The sequence below is a fragment of the Sebastes fasciatus genome, chromosome 9 (genome assembly GCF_043250625.1).
Source record: "Sebastes fasciatus isolate fSebFas1 chromosome 9, fSebFas1.pri, whole genome shotgun sequence".
NCBI lineage: Eukaryota > Metazoa > Chordata > Actinopteri > Perciformes > Sebastidae > Sebastes > Sebastes fasciatus.
In genome coordinates, this window is record NC_133803.1 from 6,342,676 (window position 1) to 6,364,879 (window position 22,204).

Consider the following 22,204-nt stretch of genomic DNA (forward strand, 5'->3'; position numbering starts at 1 on the left):
ATCTCTCACTAATCTCACTAATATATTGGGTAGATTATATCACTTACATCCATTGAAGGCTTTTGACCCATCTGAGGCCCAATCATAAGACTTTCATCAATTACAAACAAGTATTTTGACAACTATTTGTGCTCATCTGTGGATCTCATTCCTCATTCAATCCACTTGGTGGCAGTGTTGCCTCATAAGAATTCAGTCCTACATTAAAGTAAAAATTGAATAATTGTGTAATCCAGGATTAAAAGACATATGATGTCAACATGGAAACTGTGAGGCTTTCTCTTTGGTTTCCAATCCAATCAGATCCAAGACTGGAGAGCTGAAAATGATCCACTTTTTTTTTTTGCATTGTTTCTTAATGACAAAAATGGACCACCATCCTTTCTAGATTTGAGTGTAGCAATTGTTCATGTAAGCAGCACTGTAAATTCCAGAGTACACTGAGGTCATGTCTTTTCTGGGGTTTCAGGTTTTAAGTACATGGAGGAAGTTTAAATTTGGTGTATGTTTTATCCAGTATATACATTTTTTATCCAGTATTTGCGTCTACTGTTTGGCCAACAAACAAATAAAGGATTCATTAATTCCTCGCCAGAATTTAATTCCTGGCAGTCTGCTCCAAATTAACCATTTACAAACCCAATGGATGATCTAAAAATTGCATTCACAAAGCTGAAAACGGGACTGTTTTACTAATAAAAAGTTGTTTTTGAGATGCATAGTTTTTGAGAAAAATGTATACAATATAACTGAGAAGTTAACTGCATAAAAATAAGTTAAAAAACCCCCCAAAAGATAGTATATTTTGCACTCTGCAGCTCACGTTAACAACTGCGTCTGTGATGAGGTTGAGAAAACCCTGCAAAGTTAAGCGATGTGGTTCCTTGAAAAAAATCCACAATTTTCCCAATTTTTTTTTCTTATAAATTTGTGACTAAATTCTCAGAATATTACCCCTTTCCTTTCCCCCTGGCCTTTTCCCCCACAATTACCCTAATGGATGACTGCAGTATAAATGTAAAATCCTGGCCGTGGCCATGCATGATCGGATCACTAAATGTTCCTTCTCGCCTAACTCTGTCGGATTAAATGATCAGAAAACACCACACAAAGGACTGTTCTTTGAAATACACATACATTTTTATTGGTGACAGTCGGGACAGTGAATACCTGGCATTGATCAAAATACACCCATTACTGTGTGAAAATTGCAAGAGAACAAGACATTTAAGTAACTCAAGATTTAAAAAAAACAAAACTGCTTTGCATCGTCAATAAAGAGCTAAAAAGAACCAAGTGTACATTGTGTTGCGTTTCAGAGTGGCTGAGATGATCCTAACTATAAACTCAATCATTCTAGCGGTAACATTTTCGTATATTTTAGATAGTGTTAAGCAGATACTTGTACATGATGCAAGCTGGCTAAAACTGCTACCTCAAATCACATCAACTTGAACCGCTCCACTTCAAGGCTGATTGACCGAAAAATTTGACATCTCAGCCGAAATGCCAAAATGCTGCCTGACACACACCGAGAATAGGAGGCTAATGTCAGCTAAACACGTCTTCATATCATTTTTATCATAAAGCTGCTACATAACAGTATCCTGTGCACCGCATAATACTCAAGGTTGCACATTGTAATTACCTAAACCAAAGAAAACAATAGAAACATGGTGTTATTATAAATCCTTCCACTTGATATCCATCCATCTGTGAGTACAGAGATGTGTTAGAAGGAATAAAAGGTTATTAGGTTAGTTATCAGTAAAGTACGTGAAGTACTGCTCCGCTATGGTAAGTTATGAGCTGCCGTCAGTTATGATGCATTAGCATCAACTGCATCAGCTCAGAAAGCAGCAGGGTATTACACACACAGCCCAGCCGGTCTCCAGCACTGTGATACGGCTGAGGAGCACACAGGTTATTCCAGAAAACACCATCATCATCATCATCATCAGTGGTAAAACCTTGATTTTTGTGTTATTAGTAATAGCAATCAGACTTCGTGTTGGTTGCTTGTTTTGTTGATTAGTCATTCCTATGTGAGGCATGCAAAACATGCATTGCAGAAAAAGAGTGCCGAAGACAGCATCTTGTGCGACTTTGTACATTGACACTGAAAAGCGAGACAAGCCTTGATTCACAGTTCAAAGAAAGAATCGAAAAAAATGGCTTTAAAAACCGACTGTTAGAATGTGTTGTTAAGATATCATCGAGATCCCGGAAACACTAGAGCACAAAAGTTCTAATCTACCTGTGGGGGGCTGCAAGTCAACAACAATGACTCAAAGATGACCTTTTTTCTTGAGCCAAACTAGCAAAACCATCTAGACAAGGTTTATTGTTCTTCCAGGATTTATCACGGTGATATGTTGCCTCTTTACTGGATGTTTTAGTGTCGAGCTTCCAGCTAATCGGCGAGCTCAGAGAGTTGAACAACATCTGCCTCCCTGAATTGTGTTAAGATATGGTGACACTCGTGGTCAGGTTGAACTGGAAGTATCCAACTGTACAGCACAGTACTGTACTGTACTGACACAGCAGGAGGACGGATGGATGTGCGGCATCCCGTACCAAATCAATTGAACTTTGGAAGCTAACGCGCTGTATAGCCGGTAGCATTTATTTAACAGCACATTTTCGGAACCAAAATCTTTTCATTTCAATGGAATCGGCGCAATCAACGGATTCCCTCGTGGAGGCAAAGTACATTTGCTTGAACTCTGATGGTCTCGGTATGCTTCACACTAAGTGCTTTCTGCATCGTCCAAAAGCAATTTTTGTAACTATCCTAAACAGACAATCATGCCCACTTTACGCAGCAATTAGTAGCGTTGCGACTACTTTGGTCACACCATGAAGGACTTCAGGGAGAGACTGTCGGCTAAGACTGTCCCCCTGAAAGGACAAATGATTGCACCAACTAAAAAGAAGTTCTTGTACAGAGTTCGAGGACGTTGTGACCTTTGCACCGTGGACAACAGCAAACTGCTTTGACAGTTGTTGACCAAACTGGAGGAAGCTATCGTATTAACTGTCGCACCTTCATGGATGAAACTAACCACAACCAAATGTACCCGCTGCATGATGTGGTCTACTACATCACAAAGCATGTTTTTTTTTCTCTACCAATGTTTTTTTCTCCTGGCTGCCAGCAGAGGTCAATTAAGATAACGCACAGCAATGCCCCGTTAATCCAAACCTGTGAAGTATTTTTTTCACGAGGATGTCGGGCGAACACGACGAACATTTAGATGCCGGCAAACGCCTTTTAATGAATTCACAATCAGTGCGATGCTCAGTGATTACGTCTGAGGTCACACATCCATAAAGCTAAGCATATTGTTATGGAGGGTGCATGGAGGAATGCGGTGTACGCTCTGATAGATTAAATGAATCTTGACATCACATTTTTACTCATTCTAGGCACTCTTTTACTTAAGACTTTTCATAATTATCTGGAAATGTGGCTTTTTTTTACTCGTATGATTATTGCTGACTATGCCTCAGTCTTTAACAAAGAAACAACCATTTCTAAATTAAACGGCTTTGCAGTAAGGTGGGATATATATTTATTTTACTGAATGTGTAATAAATCATTATGAAATCCCCACAGAACTTACTACTCTACAGTACTGAAGGAGACTGGACACATTTAGATACGGCTACCATTTCAAACTTGAAATGCTTTTTTTTTTTAAGGACGGAGGTATTCAAGTTTCTTTTGTGACTGCGAAAAAAACAAAACGGAGTAACAGGCAACATCCAATCTCTCACTGTGAATGAACGGAGCAATCAAACCTGCCTCGGCCTCTCATGCAACTGTATGGCTGGTGAGAAAAAATGTTGAGATGTCCATGTGAAAAGCACGCATACATAAACCCAATCACACGCTCGCACGCTCGCACGCACGCACGCACGCACGCACGCACGCACGCACGCATGCACACACGCACACACGCACACACACACACACACACACACTCTTGGTTCTAAAGCTGCAGAATCAATGCTAAAAAATCTGTACAATATTTAAATACTGTATTTACAGAAATAAACATACTTCATCGTTAGTCTCGACTGGCATGCACCTTTCGTGCAGAATCACACCTGGATTCTAAAGATTCAAGCTGGCCGAGTGGCATTTTCTGTCCACCATCTATCTAATAGTCAGAAGCATAAAGAAATAAAGGCAACAGTTAAGCGCATTTTGATGGCTGTACTTCAGATTGAGCTTGCGGCATGTTTCACATTCCTGGATTCAGATTTTAATGTGGATGATCTTAAAGGAACATACTGGTGGTTTTGCATGATTTGTATGTACTTGATTATTATTGCCGGTGATTCTCCAAAGAATATTTCACAGGTAGGATGTTACCTTTACGGTACCGACGGTTATGCTTCAGTACTCTGGAGTACTGAAAAATGGACTGTCATTTCGTAACACGTATCGACACTTAAAGAAAGGGTCTCCTGAATGTCAATAGTCAGTTTGCAGTATGTTAACTAGGCATGTTGATAATTAACCGTTTAACCGACATTAAGAATTTGACCGCTTAAATGTTTAAAAGAAATATTAAAAATTAAATAAAAAGCTGAGCAAAACTCAGAGGAGCAGCTTGTCACTTAAAGGAGAACAGCTGGTCCACCTTAAAAGGTCAGCCCACCTTAAGTGAGCCTGAGCTGGAGTTGTTGCTGTTAGCTTCGAGGCTAACCCCCATCTCTTTAATCAGCAGGTGGAACTTGGCTTGGGTCTTGAGGTGTTGTAGCATTTTTTCACTGACAACTAAACTGTACACACACTGCACTGCTACGTTAAAAGCTATAACGTTACTGATAACTTTACACTCACTACTAAAACCGTGCAGCAACTGAACCCTGAATGCAACACACTAATCTTGTCAGTTAATGCAATGATCGGTTAGTGAGGGTCGGCTATCGGTATTCAAAATTAGCATCCCTAATGTTAACCGTATGGACGTATGTTGTTTACAGCTTGTTTCCCCCTAGCTGTATGTATAAAGCTAGCTGTATGTTGCCGTTTAGCCTAATTAGCCATGTATCTTTACGAGTGGGAGTTTTGGACTTAGAGGCTGAGACCAACTAAACTCTCTCCCCTCTATAGGGCTAAATGACGATGCCAGTACCAATACCAGTCCCCTTAAAGTGATACCGATACCAATAGAGTACTTCATTCCATACCCATCATGTGAATGGAAGCTGTGCGTGTGTCCCACTGGCTAGTGTCCCACAGCGCTCATACAGCGGTTAACCGCTGATAACGCCGTCCCCAGACCCACAGAGGCTGGATTGCGTTGTTGCAACACCCACCGGTCCCCCCCTCGAGTAAACACTGTTAGCTCTGTCAGCACTGTTGCCGTTGCTAGCGCTGTCCGTGCCGCTAGTACTGTTAGCTGTTAGCCGCCAACTCAAGACATTTTCGTGTTCAGAGCATAGACTGTATATAAAGTTGGACGTGTCTGCGCGGTAGCGATCAGACGGTGGAGCGACGGTATTGAGGTCACCCGCCCGAACCGATCGTGAGCCGAGCGGCTTTCAATCAGGACGTCTCGCCCCCTTTTTTATAGAATCAAATAACTAATTAAAACCGATCTGGATGTTATGGCATCACTTCAGGGGAGCTGTCATGTCGTCCATCCTTATATATACAGTCTACGGTTCAGAGCCGTGAGCAGGCCAGCGATCCCGGCCGTACGGGTTGTAGCTGCTGCACTAGTGGGCCAATCACACGTCGCATTAAATTGAAGAACGCTTGCAGTGATTGGCTGCAAGCATAACCACACAAATAGTCTTTTTTTTTAGTCTATCGTTTGACTGGATACCACTTGGTACCGGAAGGTATCGAGTACCTACACCCAGCCCTACCCTTCTACTACTGATACCTATCGACATAACAGAACTTTGACACGAAATGAATCTGACTACATGTTACTACAGTGGATCACTATTAGGCTGCTAAAGGTTTTCTGGAATGAAGCAAATCAATAAAAGGAAAATAATATGGTGTGTTTTTGGAAAAAAAGGCTGGCAGTAGCGTGACAGATTTACACTACGTTTAACGGGTTGAATCGTGCAAAACCACCGGTATGGCCTTCAGAACTGCGGTGCAGTGGAGCTGATGGCAATTTGTGGAGCACATGAAGAGTATTAAGACCTTCCATCCGAGCTTGATGACATGTTTGTAGTGCAACGGATATACGATGACCTGCTGTAATCTGACAGAAAGAAACTGAAGCATGTAAAGATGCATTCACCATTCATGTTAGTGTTTTGTATGTTATACTGTATGTATATATATATATTTTTTTTTTCTGGCTTTGAGAGAGCCCTTCCTCTGGAGAGAAGATTTGAAAAGCTGTCCTATAATATAATATGGCTGAGAAGTGAATGAGCCTTTTATCTTTTCCTGTCGGGAGCTCTTCAGCCTGTAGCTGCAGCCTCAGCGTGGGGTAGATGGGATTGTGATGAGGGTGTGAACACAATGGAGCTCCTCAGTAAATACACTACAGGGTCCTAAAACACGCTCAACTCATCCAGACTGTCTTTTTCTTTTTCCTTGTTGTAACATGGATTCTACAGTTGAACGTCAGCCCCAGTTAAAGGTGAAGTTTGGTGAACATTTCATTCAAACCGTCTACGACCCACACTTTAAACTGATTCATTATCATTAACTACTTTCCAGTAAATATCGCCAGCTTCTTGTGTGTGTGTGTGTGTGTGTGTGTATGTGTAAGGCGTGTTCCCTTTTCCATTGCTTCCAACATTTTTTTGAACATTAGCTCTCTCGTTCCCTTCTTTAATGGCTGAGGAAGTCAATGCTAGCTTTAACGGTGCGTCCGGTGGACACATCCACGGCCATGGCCCGAATCTCCGTGTCGCCGAACTGCATGAGCGTCTGGATCTCGCGACGCGGCGCCGTGCTTTCCGTTCCGCTCACGTCCAAGCGAAGTGTCCCACACTTCCTGACGCCGGGCTCGCTGATGAACCCGGCCTTCTCCTTCTCGGAGCAGTAGACGTGGATGACGATGACCTGCTGGGAGGGCTTGGCCGGCGTGTAGCTCCGCTTCACCAGCTCGCCCAGCGCCACGGACTGGTCAGCGGCGATGAAGGTGTCGAAGACGTCGGTGCACCAGCGCGTGCCCTCCTTCACCAGCAGCTTCTCCTGCGGGTGCTTGCCCTCCACGAAGCGATTGAGGACGCCCACTCCGTAAGTGAGGGGCGAGCGGCGGACTTTGATGATGCTGGGGTCCAGGCCGAACAGCACGGCGCCTTTCAGGATGGTGAGGCCGACGTCGTGGGGGATGATGATGCGGCTGCGGCCCTGGAGCATGTTCTGGACGGCGTGCTGCAGCAGGGGAGACTCGGCGAAACCTCCCACTAGGAACAGGAACTTGATGTCGCTCACCTCCGGCTTCTCAAACAGCTCAGCTGGAGGAGGAAAGCAGAATGTTATGGGATGGAGTACATGTACTCTGAGTGACTATTAGGCCCTGTTCAGACCTGGTATTGGTCCAAACACAAGTGGACAGTACGATTTAATAATATAGCTGCACTGCTGAACCTCTGACAGTCAACGTCACAGCTGGATGGGTCAGGTGAAGTCTGTTGACCTTGTGACCACACACACACACACAAACACACACAGTGTGGAAAAAGCATGTTGCCAGCACTAGCTAGCGGAGTCCAGGATTAAAGCTAAAGTAGGCGAGATTGAAGCAAGTATGATTAAAAAAAGTTATTTTTATAAAACGGCCTCTGTGTCCTCCGGTGCTCCTAACGGCATCTGCAAGATTTCACAGACCGGAGGAAAACAAGCAGTAAGAGCTGATCTGAGGTCTGCTGTCCAGCTGCTGTCTATGAGAGCCGGCTGTCAATCACTCGCGAACTCCGATGTAACGGTCAAACTAGGCAGCGCAAATATAAAACGCAAAATTAAGTGAAATACAAGAGACGCTCTGCTGACTCAGTGAGCTTTGGCGCCGCATTTCGAAGCGCTATATATCTATCCAATGGTGGTAAATGTCTTGCCTTTTTTAATTTTCCGTTGGCTTTGCGGAAGTTTGTTGCTGCACTTTGATCAGGTCATCGTTAAAGGTGTTCCGATTGGTCGGCCGCCGATCTTTATCGGACGATATTTGTTCTAAATCGTTTGATCAGTGGTCTCTATAAAGGCCGATCAGATGACGCATCGATTCTGATTGAAACATTTTAATACTCTCCTGCGTACGGCGCATTTTACACCTAAGAAACCGTAGTACCAATCGCAAACATATTAAACATATGTAGCTTGTGCACATAAATCCTGCTACATGTCTGTTTCACTCCTATTCTGAACAACAGGTCGAGACATTCAGTACAGTATTGATGTTTTATCAAATCTGACTTCAGTGGTTTAATATTGGTACAATTGGTTCTATTCGCTTGTGGGTTTTACATAGAGTATTTGGGAGTGATTTCTCACTCTAGGGCTTAATGAACTTGAGAAATTGAGAAATTGAGTACATCACATGGTAAACAGTGTATGATATATAGTTTTCCATACTTGCACAACTTAAGAGTGAAGACACAATGACTACTAGTTATAGCTTAACACTGAATGATCAACACCTTTTCATTTGCTGCTACACAAGACTTGTTTGACCACAGAGGTGACAGATGTATGTGTGTGTGTGTGTGTATGTTGAGGTGTTGAAACGGAGCTTACTGAGATGCTGGATGATGTGGTCTATGGTGGGCTTGAAGAGGGAATTCATGGCGTCCGGACTCATCCTCAGCATCCCCTGAGACGACCATTTCACAAAATCCACACTAGGATGAGAGGATGCGACAGTATATGAATATATGAACCAGTATAAGAATAAGTTTACCTGCAGTCAGGGCTGATCGAAAGCAAGATTACAATATAAATGACAACAAATTTCATGTGGTTTGCTAATCATACATCAAATGAAAATCTGTTCGCACGTAGTTTTCAGTAACAATCTGCTTATAAATGGCACAATGTTCATATGATCATGATAATATTCCATCGAAAGTCACTAAACAATACTGTTGAATTATGGCTCAGTGCAATACTATTCTGGTCCAGACACAGCATGTACATACACGGATCAGCCATAACATTATGACCACCTGCCTAATATTGAGTAGGTCCCCCTTTTTGCCGCTAAAACAGCCCTGACCCATCGAGGCATGGACTCCACTAGACCTCTGAAGGTCTGCTGTGGTATCTGGCACCAAGCCGTCAGTAGCAGATCCTTTAAGTCCTGTATGCAGCGAGGTGGAGCCTCCATGGATCGGACTTGTTTGTCCAGCACATCCCACAGATGCTCCATTGGATTGAGATCTGGAGAATTTAGAGGCCGAGTCAACACCTCCAACTCGTTGCCATCCACATGATGTGAAAGAAAACGTGATTCATCAGACCGGGCCTACTTCTTCCATTGGTCCAGTTCTGATTCTCATGTGCCCATTGTAGGCGCTTTTGGAGGTGGACACGGGTCAGCACGGGGCACCCTGACCGGTCTGCGGCTACGCAGCCCCATACACAACAAACTGCGATGCACCGTGTGTTCTGACACCTTTCTATCGGAACCAACATTAACTTTTTCAGCAGTTTGAGCTCCAGTAGCTCTTCTATTGGATCAGACAACACGGGCCAGCCTTCGCTCTCCACGTGCATCAGTGAGCCTCGGGTCTGACCCTGTCGCCGGTTCACCGGTTTTCCTTCCTTGGACCACTTTTGGTAGATCCTGACCACTGCAGACCGGGAACATCCCACAAGAGCTGCAGTTCTGGAGATGCTCTGACCCAGTCGTCTAGCCAGCACTATTTGGCCCTTGTCAAAGTCACTCACATCTTTACACTGGCCCATTTTTTCTGCTTCCAACACAAAGTTCAAAGTTCAAAAATGTTCACTTGTTGTCTAATATATCCCTCCCACTGCCAGGTGCCATTGTAACAAGATAGTCAATGTTATTCACTTCACCTGTCAGTGGTCTTAATGTTATGGCTGATCAGTGTAGAGAGATAGATTGTTTATTAGCCTCACGACCAAGGGCGGTGGAATTTAGACAGACACATGAATACAAATACATAAATGGACAGCAGCAGACAGTCATGGTAGTAATGCATGTCAGTGGTGTGTTAGGAGGTAGGAGTTCAGAGTCCTGACGGCTGATGGAAAAAATACTGTTTGTGAAGCGTTTGGTCTCAGAGGACGGTGACCTGTAGGTCTTTTGTAGCTTCCTCTCGGATGCGTGCTTACAATCTGGCACCTGGCCGCTACGTTTTTATAGAGGTCGACGCCCAGAAATCTCCCGAACACAGCGACATAAGAAAATCCAGGCAGAGGGCTGCAGAGGTCTCTGCAGATACAGACACCGCCACACACTGCCAGCGGGTCACAGTGATGATTGAGAGGGAATATTTTTGTATCAGTCTTTACGTTGTTTTCTAGGAAAATCCTACTCATTCTGTCTTTTACCTTTTTTTTTTACCAGGATAGGAGTCTAATTGAGATTAAAATTATTTTTTTTCAAGAGAGTCCTAGCCAAGGTAGGCGGCAACACAAGATACAACCAAATGCTTTTAAACAGACACAAAACGGAAGAACAGACAATACTACAATATATAACAAAAGTGGAGTAAAAGCCACACATCCAAAATATCCCTTCAAGTACCGACATCCCAACGACGACATCTCCAGGTCTTTCAAAATGGATTTAAAAGCGTTCGAAGAAATCAAATCGTGGAGTTTTAAAACATTCTGCAATATATTCCAGTCTGAGGGTGTATAGGAATACCTACCTACACACAACATATACAGTAAAAGTCCTGTGACAGCACGGAGTACAGTCCAGAACTCTTCACTGGAGGGGCACAGAGATCGGACCGGTTTCTATCTTTTGATTTTAGTACGCTAAAACTTGTTAGTTTGAAATACATACGGCACTGCAGCATAATATGAGCAGTAGATGGGACTTGTGTTAGTGTCCAGGACGAGACACTTAAAGGTACTCAACACAGAATCCAGAGCATTTCTATTGCTTCCGCATGGCTCTCAACATGGCTCTCAACGTGGAGACGGCTGAGCTGGTGGCTTGCAGCTAACGTGCAATGTATTGATTCACTATACTAGACATAGTTGTTGGAACGTGTATGGAATAGCCTTGCAAAGCCACACTACAGATTAACACGTGGACACTCAGGAATCTGTGCAGTCTGGACAGATCGATGAGCAACTATTTACGAGAGGTGTTCTTGATGAAGCATGATTGTGCGACTGCGGAGCTTCAGATGTGTTCATAAAGTGAATTTGGTGGATGGATTGAGAGAAATATGGTACTTTCAGATCAGCTACTGCTTGAAAACTAGAGACATACTTGCTCTATATGGAGCAGTGTCAAAGCTATTTCCCTCGGTCCTGTCTCTTGAGGCCATCTCTCTATGCTTGATGCAGTCTGTCTGTCCAATCATTAATCCTGAAAGAATCCATAGTGTCCATTTACTCTGATCCCACGTGTGTGATTCATGTACAGTATGTGCACATGTAAGTGTGTGATAGTGCTAACGACGGCCCCTCCCAAGGTTTTCCAGCAGGATGAGACAGACTGAGTAGTTCCAGTTAGGCGTCAGAGGAGCCTGGGGGGGGCTCTGAGGAGCTCCAGTTTCAGCCATATAAATATCTTTTAATGTCCCTCACCGTGGGATTATGAAAATCCACACAGACATGAGACAGGGCCATTAAAATCTAGACTCCATGGTGGTCCCTGACGTCAGTCGTTATGGTACTCTAATGGCAGGAAGTGAAAAGTTATATCACACTTTATATCTTCTCTGTCTAACACTGGGTTGGTCTAACCGGGCATTAGACCTGTATTCCTGTTCACGGTGATACAGACACTCTGGTGTACAGACACACTGTTCCCTGGTTTTCTGTATGTACTCACTTGCTTTTGCGCAGGGCGTGCTCCACGCTGTGGCCCCTGAACTTCTTGTAGTAGTCAATGAAGGAGAAGGGCAGGTTAATATTGAGGGGGTTGGTTCTGTCGGGGGCTGCAGCCCTCTTCCGAGACTCAAACGCAATCATCAGGTCCACCCAGGCGGCCGGCCTCTTGATCTTAAACTGGTCGATGAAATCCTGGCCAAAGATCCTACACAGCAGCTTCTCAAATTCATAGTCGATCCCGATAGAGCCGTAGGGACCGCCTGGGAAAAGAAGAGGGGAAGGGGGTTATTGGGATTGTCAGTCAAATAAAAACAAGATGAAACCTCAGCTGCATAAAGCCGTGCCCTTTTTTACCTGAGGCCTTGTACAGCTCCTTTAGATGTCCCTCTGGAAGACGGATCTGATGGACGGTCAGGTCCACTGTCCCTCCGCCACAGTCCACCACCACATAACGGTCACCTGCACAGAGAATACACAGAGCTGGAACACGGTGTGCAGTGAGCTCCGGTGCAATGCTTGTTATCTAACAGCATCCTTCCTGACATGCAGCCGCTGCCTCGTATCTACCACTACTCTGTTTTCAGACACATTCTCATGGGAGGCGAGACGTGACTCTTTGTGACACTTCAGCTACTCGAACCAGACCACAGAGAGGACTGCTGACCCACACCTCTGTGTCTGCAGAGTCAGAAAGTGATGATGGAAGAAGAGAAACTGGATGAGGGGAAAGACTGGGACTCAGGGTCGGCTTTGACAAAGACAAGATGGTGGACAGCAGCTGACAGTTTGGACATCAGATGATCCGCACAGTGCATTTCTTTAGAACTACATGTCACAGAAATTAACGTGGGTGTGCAGCTGAAGGTGGCTAATTACGTATTTTACTCCAATAATATCTCTCTTGAAATACAACTGAAAAGTGGACTTAATGGGTTAGGTATGGTAAGGTAGTAAGGTTTTAGTGAAGATGCGTGTGTTTGGGGAGTAATGAGCGTCCGACTGGATAAATGAGACTTGGATTATACTGCATGTGCTGTGTGAGAGTTTGTAAACGGATGTTTTCATATAGTTTTTGCTGTTGTTCAACGCTTCAATTCATCATAAGGATTTACTCCGTTTTTCTGATTCCCCGTTCATCATGGAGGCATGAGAGAAAAACAACGTTTTCTTCAAGATTCAAGATAACACACGGTGAGTCATTGATATAAATACGGTCATTTTGGAGGTTGAAGTATTCCTTCAAGGTGCATACAGACTTAAAGGCTAACTTCGGTTTGTTGCAACTTTGAGTCAGAGGTCTGTACTACGAAGCAGGATTTGGGGTTAGCGAGGTAACTTCAGGGTTAACCCTTCAGGGTTTTCAGTCCTACGACGGTGGATCACTTCTTACCGGGGTAGATCGTTACCATGGTAACTTATGCTGAACAGCTAACCTGCTCTGGAGGTTCCAGACAAGAGATCAACTCGTATAAAAGTACCGCCCACTGACCAATCAGAGCTCAGTGCGCAGGTCGTATGATAATATTACACAAATACAAAGAAGTTTAACTCATAATCCAGGCTAAAAACAACAGTTTAAACTGATAAATGCAGGAAGGACAGCTGGCTGTATGCTCTGAGTGTTAACCGCTTTGAATTATGTTTTTATATTTATTTTTTGTACTTGCTCCCAAGTCAGTTTCACACCGCCTGAGGGGGACGCAGCTGAAAGAAGGCTGAAATAGTCCGACACAGCATAACAATACTTAAGAGCATAAAGTTGTATAATCTTTTCATTTATTATATTCTGTAAGCATTTTATACATCACTGCCCCATCTAGACGACTATATCTGACTTTTGAGTATTGTGTTAAATTGATAAGTCTGCTAATTTACGCATTCACACATCGTCAATTTTTTCTTTTGCCAGCTGTTCTACCTGCATTTGGCAGCTTCAACCGTGTTATTATTAGTCTGGATTATATGTTTAACTTCTTCATATTTGCCTAATATTATAGTTTGCTCTCGGTTTGTAAAATCTGCCGCTCTGCTGACAGTAGACTTGTCCATGTTTGTGATTGGTCAGATGCTGCAAACGCCGGCCCTTTCATGTGATCATCATGCTCATAGCCAGATGGAGAAACCCTGGGTTGATTTACCGAGTTGATAACCAGCGTCGTAGGACCGCTTAGCGGGATCATGTTTGTTAGAGTTAGTGAAGCCAGATAAGGAGAAGATACCCTGGGTATGTTGAACTCGCTTCGCAGTACAGGCCTCTGGCCGTCAGTTCTATCAGTTATGATAACACTGTACGTTGATCACCACAGTGAAGTCCCACAGGACAATGAACAAGCAGTCAGACGATCAGACAGGCTGTAAATAATCCAACAGTTTATCCAGATTATGTACGACATGAAATGTTGCTTATAATCCTCCATTGCACAGGAAAACTTGTGTGCGCAACTACGGTAAGTCTGTAAACTGTGATGGATGTTTTCAAGCAGTTTGCATAATAATCTAATATTCATCTTCGTTTTCTCTTCCAAATATGTTCGACTAACCTGGGAGATTGTTTCCAACCTGTCTGATCATCTGCCTGTCGGTGTATCTTGACCTGTATGACCTATTTTTAGCAACATTGCTGTGTTGCCACATCTCAGCAATTACTTGGGTGAGTACAATGTTTTCATAAGTGACAGAACCAATGGCAAGCACTATGACAGTGAATCTGTAATAAACCGTCGTATTCCTTCCAGGACTTTAGAACTAAACTGAAGAATACATACACGGCCTCTGTACATTGAATTTGAGCTAAGCGGAACTACTTTTGGTACAATCAAAATAATTATCATACAATGAAATAAAACAAGAAAAATAGGATTAAAAAAATTAAAAAACAACATTTCTCCAAAAGTCTAGCATCTAAAGCTAGTAGCTGATATGACAGATTTGCAGCAGAAGGAAACAGCAACAGCATTCCCCCCTAGAGGAAGAGGGAAGGGAAATCATATGAGATGAGTAAAAAGAAGAGAAAGACTCTACCTTCTTCCAGCTCCGACCAAAGCTCCCCTATGACATTTTCCACCAAAAAGGTGCGGCTCTGCCGGTTGCGCCGGACATTCTCCTTGGCTGGTTGTTAACAGAGAGAGAATGTTGTGGTGAGTGTGGTGAAGCCGTGAAGCTCTGCTGTGTGGCTCATATACAGTGGTGTGTGAGTGAGGCAAGCAGCAAGCAGAGATGCACACTATGTATCCACACTATGAGCAAGACTTATATAGAGTGTTATACTTTATACTTATAATAATAACTTATTCAATCTATGATGTGTATTTTCAAGTACAGCTGAATTTACATGGGAAATAGATCATTTGCCTGTGTGGATTGTATCAGCTGATTAGACTGTTGTCAGGCTATTAAATAGGCCTTATCAGTTGCTATAAGCCCCATAGATGTGGGTCAATAGGGGCCTACTACACCCACTAGTAGGTTTTTAATCATCTATTCGCATAACCCTAACCCTTTTGTTGCCTAAACCTAAAGAAGTTATTGTTTTGCTGCCTAAACCTAAATAAGTTGTAGTTTTATTGCCTAAACCTACATAAGTTGTAGTTTTATTGTCTTAACCTAAAGTTGTAGTTGTATTGCCTAAACCTAAAGAAGTTGTAGTTTTGTTGCTTAAACTTAAAGAAGTTGTATTTTTATTGCCTAAACCTAGACAAGTTGTAGTTTTGTTGCCTAAACCTTAAGAAGGTGTACCTTTGTTGCCTAAATCTAAATAAGTTGTAGTTTTATTGTCTAAACCTAAATAAGTTGTAGTTTTGTTGCTTAAACTTAAAGAAGTTGTATTTTTGTTGCCTAAACCTAAAAATGTTGTAGTTTTGTTGCCTAAACCTAAAGAAGTTGTATTTTTGTAGCCTAAACCTAAAGAAGTTGTAGTTTTGTTGCCTAAACCTATAGAAGTTGTAGTTCTGTTGCCTAAACCTAAATAAGTTGTAGTTTTATTGTATAAACCTAAAGAAGTTGTAGTGTTTATTGCTTAAACTTAAAGAAGTTGTATTTTTGTTGCCTAAACCTAAAAATGATGTAGTTTTGTTGCCTAAACCTAAAGAAGTTGTATTTTTGTAGCCTAAACCTAAAGAAGTTGTAGTTTTGTTGCCTAAACCTATAGAAGTTGTAGTTCTGTTGTCTAAACCTAAAGAAGTTGTAGTTGTATTGCCTAAACCTAAAGAAGTTGTAGTTTTGTTGCTTAAACTTAAAGAAGTTGTAGTTTTGTTGCTTAAACTTAAAGAAGTTGTATTTTTATTGCCTAAACCTAAAGAAGTTGTAGTTTTGTTGCCTAAACCTTAAGAAGGTGTACCTTTGTTGCCTAAATCTAAATAAGTTGTAGTTTTATTGTCTAAACCTAAATAAGTTGTAGTTTTGTTGCTTAAACTTAAAGAAGTTGTATTTTTGTTGCCTAAACCTAAAAATGTTGTATTTTTGTAGCCTAGACCTATAGAATTTGTAGTTCTGTTGCCTAAACCTAAATAAGTTGTAGTTTTATTGGCTAAACCTAACTATTTTTGTTGCCTAAATCTAAAGAAGCGTCTCTGTTCAAGACGTAACGTTTCATTCAGTTTAACATGTTAGAACGTGTTGCTTTTAAGTTTCACTTTCACAACATAGTAGCTGTAGTAGGTCCCTATTGACCCAATTATATGTTGCTTATAGCGACTGATAACACCTATTTAATGGACTGACAACAGTCAAATTGGGTGAGTATATACAGTACCAGTAAAGAGATGGACTGTCAAACCAATCATGTTGCTCACAGTGTAAACATGCAGTGAAAGTGACATGTGACTCCATCAAACCCCCCCCCCCCCCCACACAGAAAAACATGAAATAAAAGTTGAATAAAACTAAACCTATCTTCTCTATAGGTGATCCACTTCAACTGATCCAACATCAACCAATTCTACATTCATGCTCTGGTTTTGATTAACAGGACATTTTCTAAAAAAGACCTTAACATTTCTACAAAAATACATCCCGTCATGTCTTTACATATCTAACAACCACAGCGGTCTACTAGAGGCTGCTCAACCTGTAGCAGTCAAGCCATGTGACCTGAGGTTTGAGTGGGAGTAGCAGGAAGACCTGACAGAAGAAAATGTCAGAGGGACATTTCCTCCTACACAGAGGAAACAATAGCGAGATAGAAAGGACAACTGTGCAACTGTCATTAGCTTTGCAGAGGGCATGAGAGAGGTGGAGAGTTAACATTGCCGCTGTGACTCAGAGGGTAGAGCAGGTCGTTCACCAATCGGAAGGTCGGCGGTTTCGATCCCCGGCTCCTCCGTCCACATGTCGAAGTGTCCTTGAGCAAGACACTTAACCCTAAAATTGCTCCCGAAGGCTGAGCCATTATTACTAAAAGTTCCGTTGAATCTGAATTTTGTAATATTCTAATAATAATGTGTGTCACTGCAAATCTATAACTATTTATATATACAGTACAAAGCAATAGGAGACATTAAATGACGATGGAAGATGGAACCTTTGCAGTGAAACATGTCAGCTAGAGGATGGTTTCAGTGGGAATGTCCATCATGGGAAAGTCAAAAGGAAAGTGCAGCAGTAGGTTGAAAGTTGACCGTTCCAATTGTTTTCCCAACAACAGCTGAAAACACTCTCATCATATCCTGATACATTATTAACTATGGACTAAGCTCAGACAGCTCGAACACGTAGCACACAGGATATCCATGTAAAATATGAATCCAATGAATTGAGCTCACTGTTTGTGGACGCTGAAGTTATGTTACATGCTTGCCTTGCGTTATTGGAGCACCAGCAAGTGTCTTTAGACTGACTGCTGGGGTTTTGTGGTGTTGATCGAATTACCTTTTTAATATTTCTTTATTTCTACTAATGGGTTTATTGTGTATATTATAGATATTTTTCTTTGTTTTGTATATTGTTTGGACCCAAACAATGTACTAGCGGTCTCTCCCAACCTTGGGGTCAGATTTAGATCAGGTCCACAAGTTTCATTGAAATGAGAAAATATAAAATTGGGTTAAAAATGAATGAATGATGTTGTAGGACCCCAGAACTTCATGAACCTTGACCTTCAAGAGACTGCATGATGACGAAACCTGGTGTTCAGCCCAGTTGTATGTTCTGTCTTCCTACGATGCTCAGTAAATTAACCTCTCATCCAAAAGTTTGACTGGGTGACCCATTCCACTGTGATGCCGTCTCCATGGACCGTCTTGAGGTGCCATGCAATCAAACATGATAAGGAGTTTTGGATTGGACTAAGATTGGGTTACCCAAAGGTTAACACTGCACACACTTTAAAACTAGTCTCAGTGCTCTCATTTGCATCAAAGTACCAGTACCTTGATGAATAAACGCCACAAAAATTGCGAAATATTCGCCTGCCATATTGTATTTGCAGGGCTTTTACTGTGAAGTAAAAACGGAAGGAGTGGATCTGGTCTGTGCTGCTTTTGTCAAGGTTGAAAGGAGTAATAAAGTTTGCCGTCTTGGTTCGGACTACGGAGCCTCCGTGTTGTTGTTGTATATTCAGAAATATAGACACAACTCAACCCGTTCAGCTCAACGTGATTGGTCGATGCCTTTATTCTCATTCCGGGAAAAAAAAAATGATGTCACTTTATTCACCGTGTGATATTCATGTTCTGTGTGAAACTACTCGTGACACAATCAAACTGTTCAAAAAAATATATTGACGTGCACGAAAAAAAACTTCCCCCGGTGTGTAACGACATTTAGGCTTGCAACACACAAGTGGAACCATCTCCACGGTGAGTTTAAATGACCATTAGTGTCAACTAAGGGTGTCACGATTTTGATTCTGAATCGGAAAATCGATCGAAATTGGCTTCCGATCTCGCCCATCGAAATAAAAAACAGGACCGACGATTAGTTATCTATTTTCTCCGACCCCGCCTACCTTCGTGCATTAGAAAGAAAATACAGCTGTCCTCAAGAAATGTAACAGCCACTGGGTTGGTTTAAACTATAAACCAGCACTATTTCCATGTTGTTTCCAATGCAAAGGGACATGAGGGCCACTGGAGAGGAGGAAGAGTCTGACACTGGATGTTTTGATCTATGAATATTTGATGCATTTATCTGTAAAACCACAAGTCCTGTGAACTTGGAATAAGAACAATCCAGTTTTATTCCAGCCTCAGAGTATCTTCACTTGATCAAGAATCAACCTCCTCTGCATCATGACATGTGGTCGCTGGCTAAATTTAACTTGGTCTTGTGTTTCTTCTTCTTTTCCTGATCTGCAATCTGAAGTCTTTATTTATCAGAAGAAGGACCAGATCACTTAAAAAATCTAATATTGAATGAGTTAAAAAGGATTCTGAACCTGTTTCTCAACACAAGATGAATGCATCTTACTAAACTCAGGTGTCATTATTAAATGATTAGATATGAACATCTTAATACACCCGTCTAGTCTGTGAGTTCAAACATGTCCATAAGATTCACATAGAAGGAAACACATTCATATCTGATGGAATACAAAAGAAAGCATCGACAAATGGAAACATTAAGCAATATTTTTCTTGTTTGCATGCATGTCAATGGTGTAATGTGATTGTCTTTACAGAGAAGATAAGCGGTTGACTAAAAAACATTTTGTGAATCCCCATTTTTGATGGTGGTGATGAATAAAAAATTAAATAAAAGTGAATATTTGTATTATTTTAAAAAGGGGAAGGAGAGGTGGGTATTTGCTGTTGCTGCTTCATGTTGCCCAAACTGTGTGATATTTAATGTAGTGCCAGAATAATGACCAAATGGCAATGATGTTACGACTAGCAATGTAATGGATTCCCTTAATGTAATAGGGTTTATGAATAACCAGGTAATAAGCTGGAACATGTTAATGTAATACATTTCCAAGTAAATTATACTGTTATTATTATTATTATTATTGCATTATTAGGTTTCAATGTCCGTTTTTTAAATTTGCAAACAAAGTTCATTTTGACTGTAACCACTCAATGTTTATCAAACAAATACAAACTGTACAATAATGAAAAATACGGAAAAAATCGATTCACCTATGTATCGATTTTTTTTTTTTTTTTACAATTTTGAAATAAAAAATGCCAGAACCAATATATTTGCTTCATTTGAGTCTATGCGGAGGTAAAAGGAAGTTACCACTTTTATTGTTGTAGTCTGAGTAACGTGACGTCATATCCGTTAAAACCAAACCAAACCGCAGCGAGCCAAAACGAAAAAGCAGAAAAACGGCGGAGGGTCCCCTTGGATACGACCTGCACCCTCACATGTTAAATCCAGCGTGGTAAACACTACACATCCAGTAAAGGATGGAAACACTTTGAGTTTCACACATTGTCAAGAAAAGCAGAGCTAGACATCACGTCTAAAGCTGCATGCTAACTCTGTCACGGGCAGGAAACGTTATCGTATCGCGGTAACGAGGCGGTCGAGCCGGCCGTCGCTCTCATCTCCGTGGTCAAATGGGCCGACGCTACAACTGTAGAGCACCCATATACTGACATTTATGTTAAATGCATTCAAACAGCCCCGATGGAGCTGAACATGGATGTATAAAGAGAACGGAGCTGAAGGGAGAGCTAGAGACGCACTTGGAGAAGTTAGAGGAAGTATATACGTGGGACTACGTCTGGTTTTCAAGGTGTTAAGAAAGGGAACTGTATATACAAAATACATATATGGAAATAAGATTGATTGGATTATATTCACCAGAAGTATAAAACATTACATGTCCCTTATGATTTAAAAAGAAAATACCACTAATTTGTGAGGGAAGTGTCTTTATTCTTATAAAATAAATTTAATAAATAATGCCTGACCATGACTGATATATTTGACTTCAGGACATCTCTGACTACAGTACATATACATACTGAAAATCAAACATTTTTACCGTATTAATTTAGCTATTTTCCAAAGTAAAAGTCCCTAGAAGTGTATGATTCAACTTTTTCCCATAGTCTATTGTTAAAAAAGTTAACAGAAATCGCAATAAATCGCAATATTGAATCGCAATACTTAAAAATCGCTACACATATCGAATCGGCACCCAAGTATCGTGATAGTATTGAATCAGGAGATAGGTGAATCATCCCAGCCCTAGTTATTACACTAATACAATGTGTGCACGCTACTCTAATGGTCATGTTTTGTAGGTTATTTGGTAGATGCTGCATTGGTAAGGTGTGATAGCTGACACACTCTGACCTCCTCCCAGCTTACTAGTGATGACTTGAAACTCAACACAGTTCAGAACATCAAAAGTGAGCTGGGAAGACATTTGGCCTTTTAATAAAGCCAGAGATGTGAATAATTCATTAAGAGAAGTACTTTTTGTACAGGATGGGAATCTTGGAAAAGAAGCAAAAGCAAGTTGAAATGTGATGGTTGGAAAGAAATTAAAAAAAAGTCATGCATTTCCTGTCTGAATTTAAAAAAAGAAAGCATGTTTACCATGACCTGGAGAAACTATGGAAGAAAAAAAGGGTATGTTACTGTAAATACACACACACACACACACACACACACACACACATTCAGAAACATGTTCTCAGATTAATGATGAATGAAGCGTGCAGAGTCACAAGTGATGAATACTGTATGAAAGCAACATTCAGCACCACTTGATGTCAGCGTTGATGAACGTACCTTGGGTCATTCCGCTCCCCACGTTTTCGGTGGGGCTGCAGCCATTCTGGGTGGTGTGGGTGCCCAGGTCCACCATCTGGTGGAGGCGGAGCTTGCGGCAATAGATCGATGCTGCCTCGGGTTCTAAGGCGATGATCAGCTGCTCTGGGTTTTCACGGGACACCAGACCAGACTACACCAGGGCAGAACACAGACAAGGATAAAAAACACATTTAACTTCTTTCTCAAGTATTATTCATAACGGTCATGTGTTCAAAATGCCCAATATACTGACTAGAATACTCAATACTCAAAAATACTCAACAGCATGGTGCTACTACTGCTAAACCTGAGGGAATGCACCCTTTATTTCCCTGATAATGCAACACTGTGAACAACAAATCTGTGTCGATATCAACAGGATGAGAGTTACAAACGTTAGCTGTTAGCAGCCGGTGGGCAGCACAGTCCTGCTTGGTTAAATAATGGAGCTACTAATGTTAACGGAGGTGCCATCGAGTTATTATTATGAGACGTTCAAACTCGGCTTAGGAAAAATTACTATTG

The 22,204-nt window shown here is 41.7% G+C and overlaps 1 protein-coding gene across 5 annotated transcripts in view; it reads right to left on the reverse strand.

Moving 5' to 3' along the window:
• Positions 1-1,118: 1,118 nt before the first annotated feature.
• hspa12a (heat shock protein 12A) overlaps positions 1,119-22,204 on the reverse strand; it is a 60,668-nt gene continuing 39,582 nt past the window's right edge. For 2 of the 5 annotated variants that reach the window (XM_074645629.1, XM_074645630.1), the window contains exons 7-13: positions 21,659-21,830; positions 21,464-21,478; positions 14,996-15,082; positions 12,329-12,433; positions 11,976-12,234; positions 8,729-8,832; positions 1,119-7,452 (exon numbers count right to left, since the gene is read on the reverse strand). In XM_074645629.1, the coding sequence (XP_074501730.1) occupies positions 6,821-7,452; positions 8,729-8,832; positions 11,976-12,234; positions 12,329-12,433; positions 14,996-15,082; positions 21,464-21,478; positions 21,659-21,830 (1,374 nt within the window). In that variant the 3' untranslated portion in view covers positions 1,119-6,820. The remainder of the gene's footprint in view (positions 7,453-8,728; positions 8,833-11,975; positions 12,235-12,328; positions 12,434-14,995; positions 15,083-21,463; positions 21,479-21,658; positions 21,831-22,204) is intronic. The other 3 variants (XM_074645632.1, XM_074645633.1, XM_074645634.1) reach the window with 2 other exon arrangements.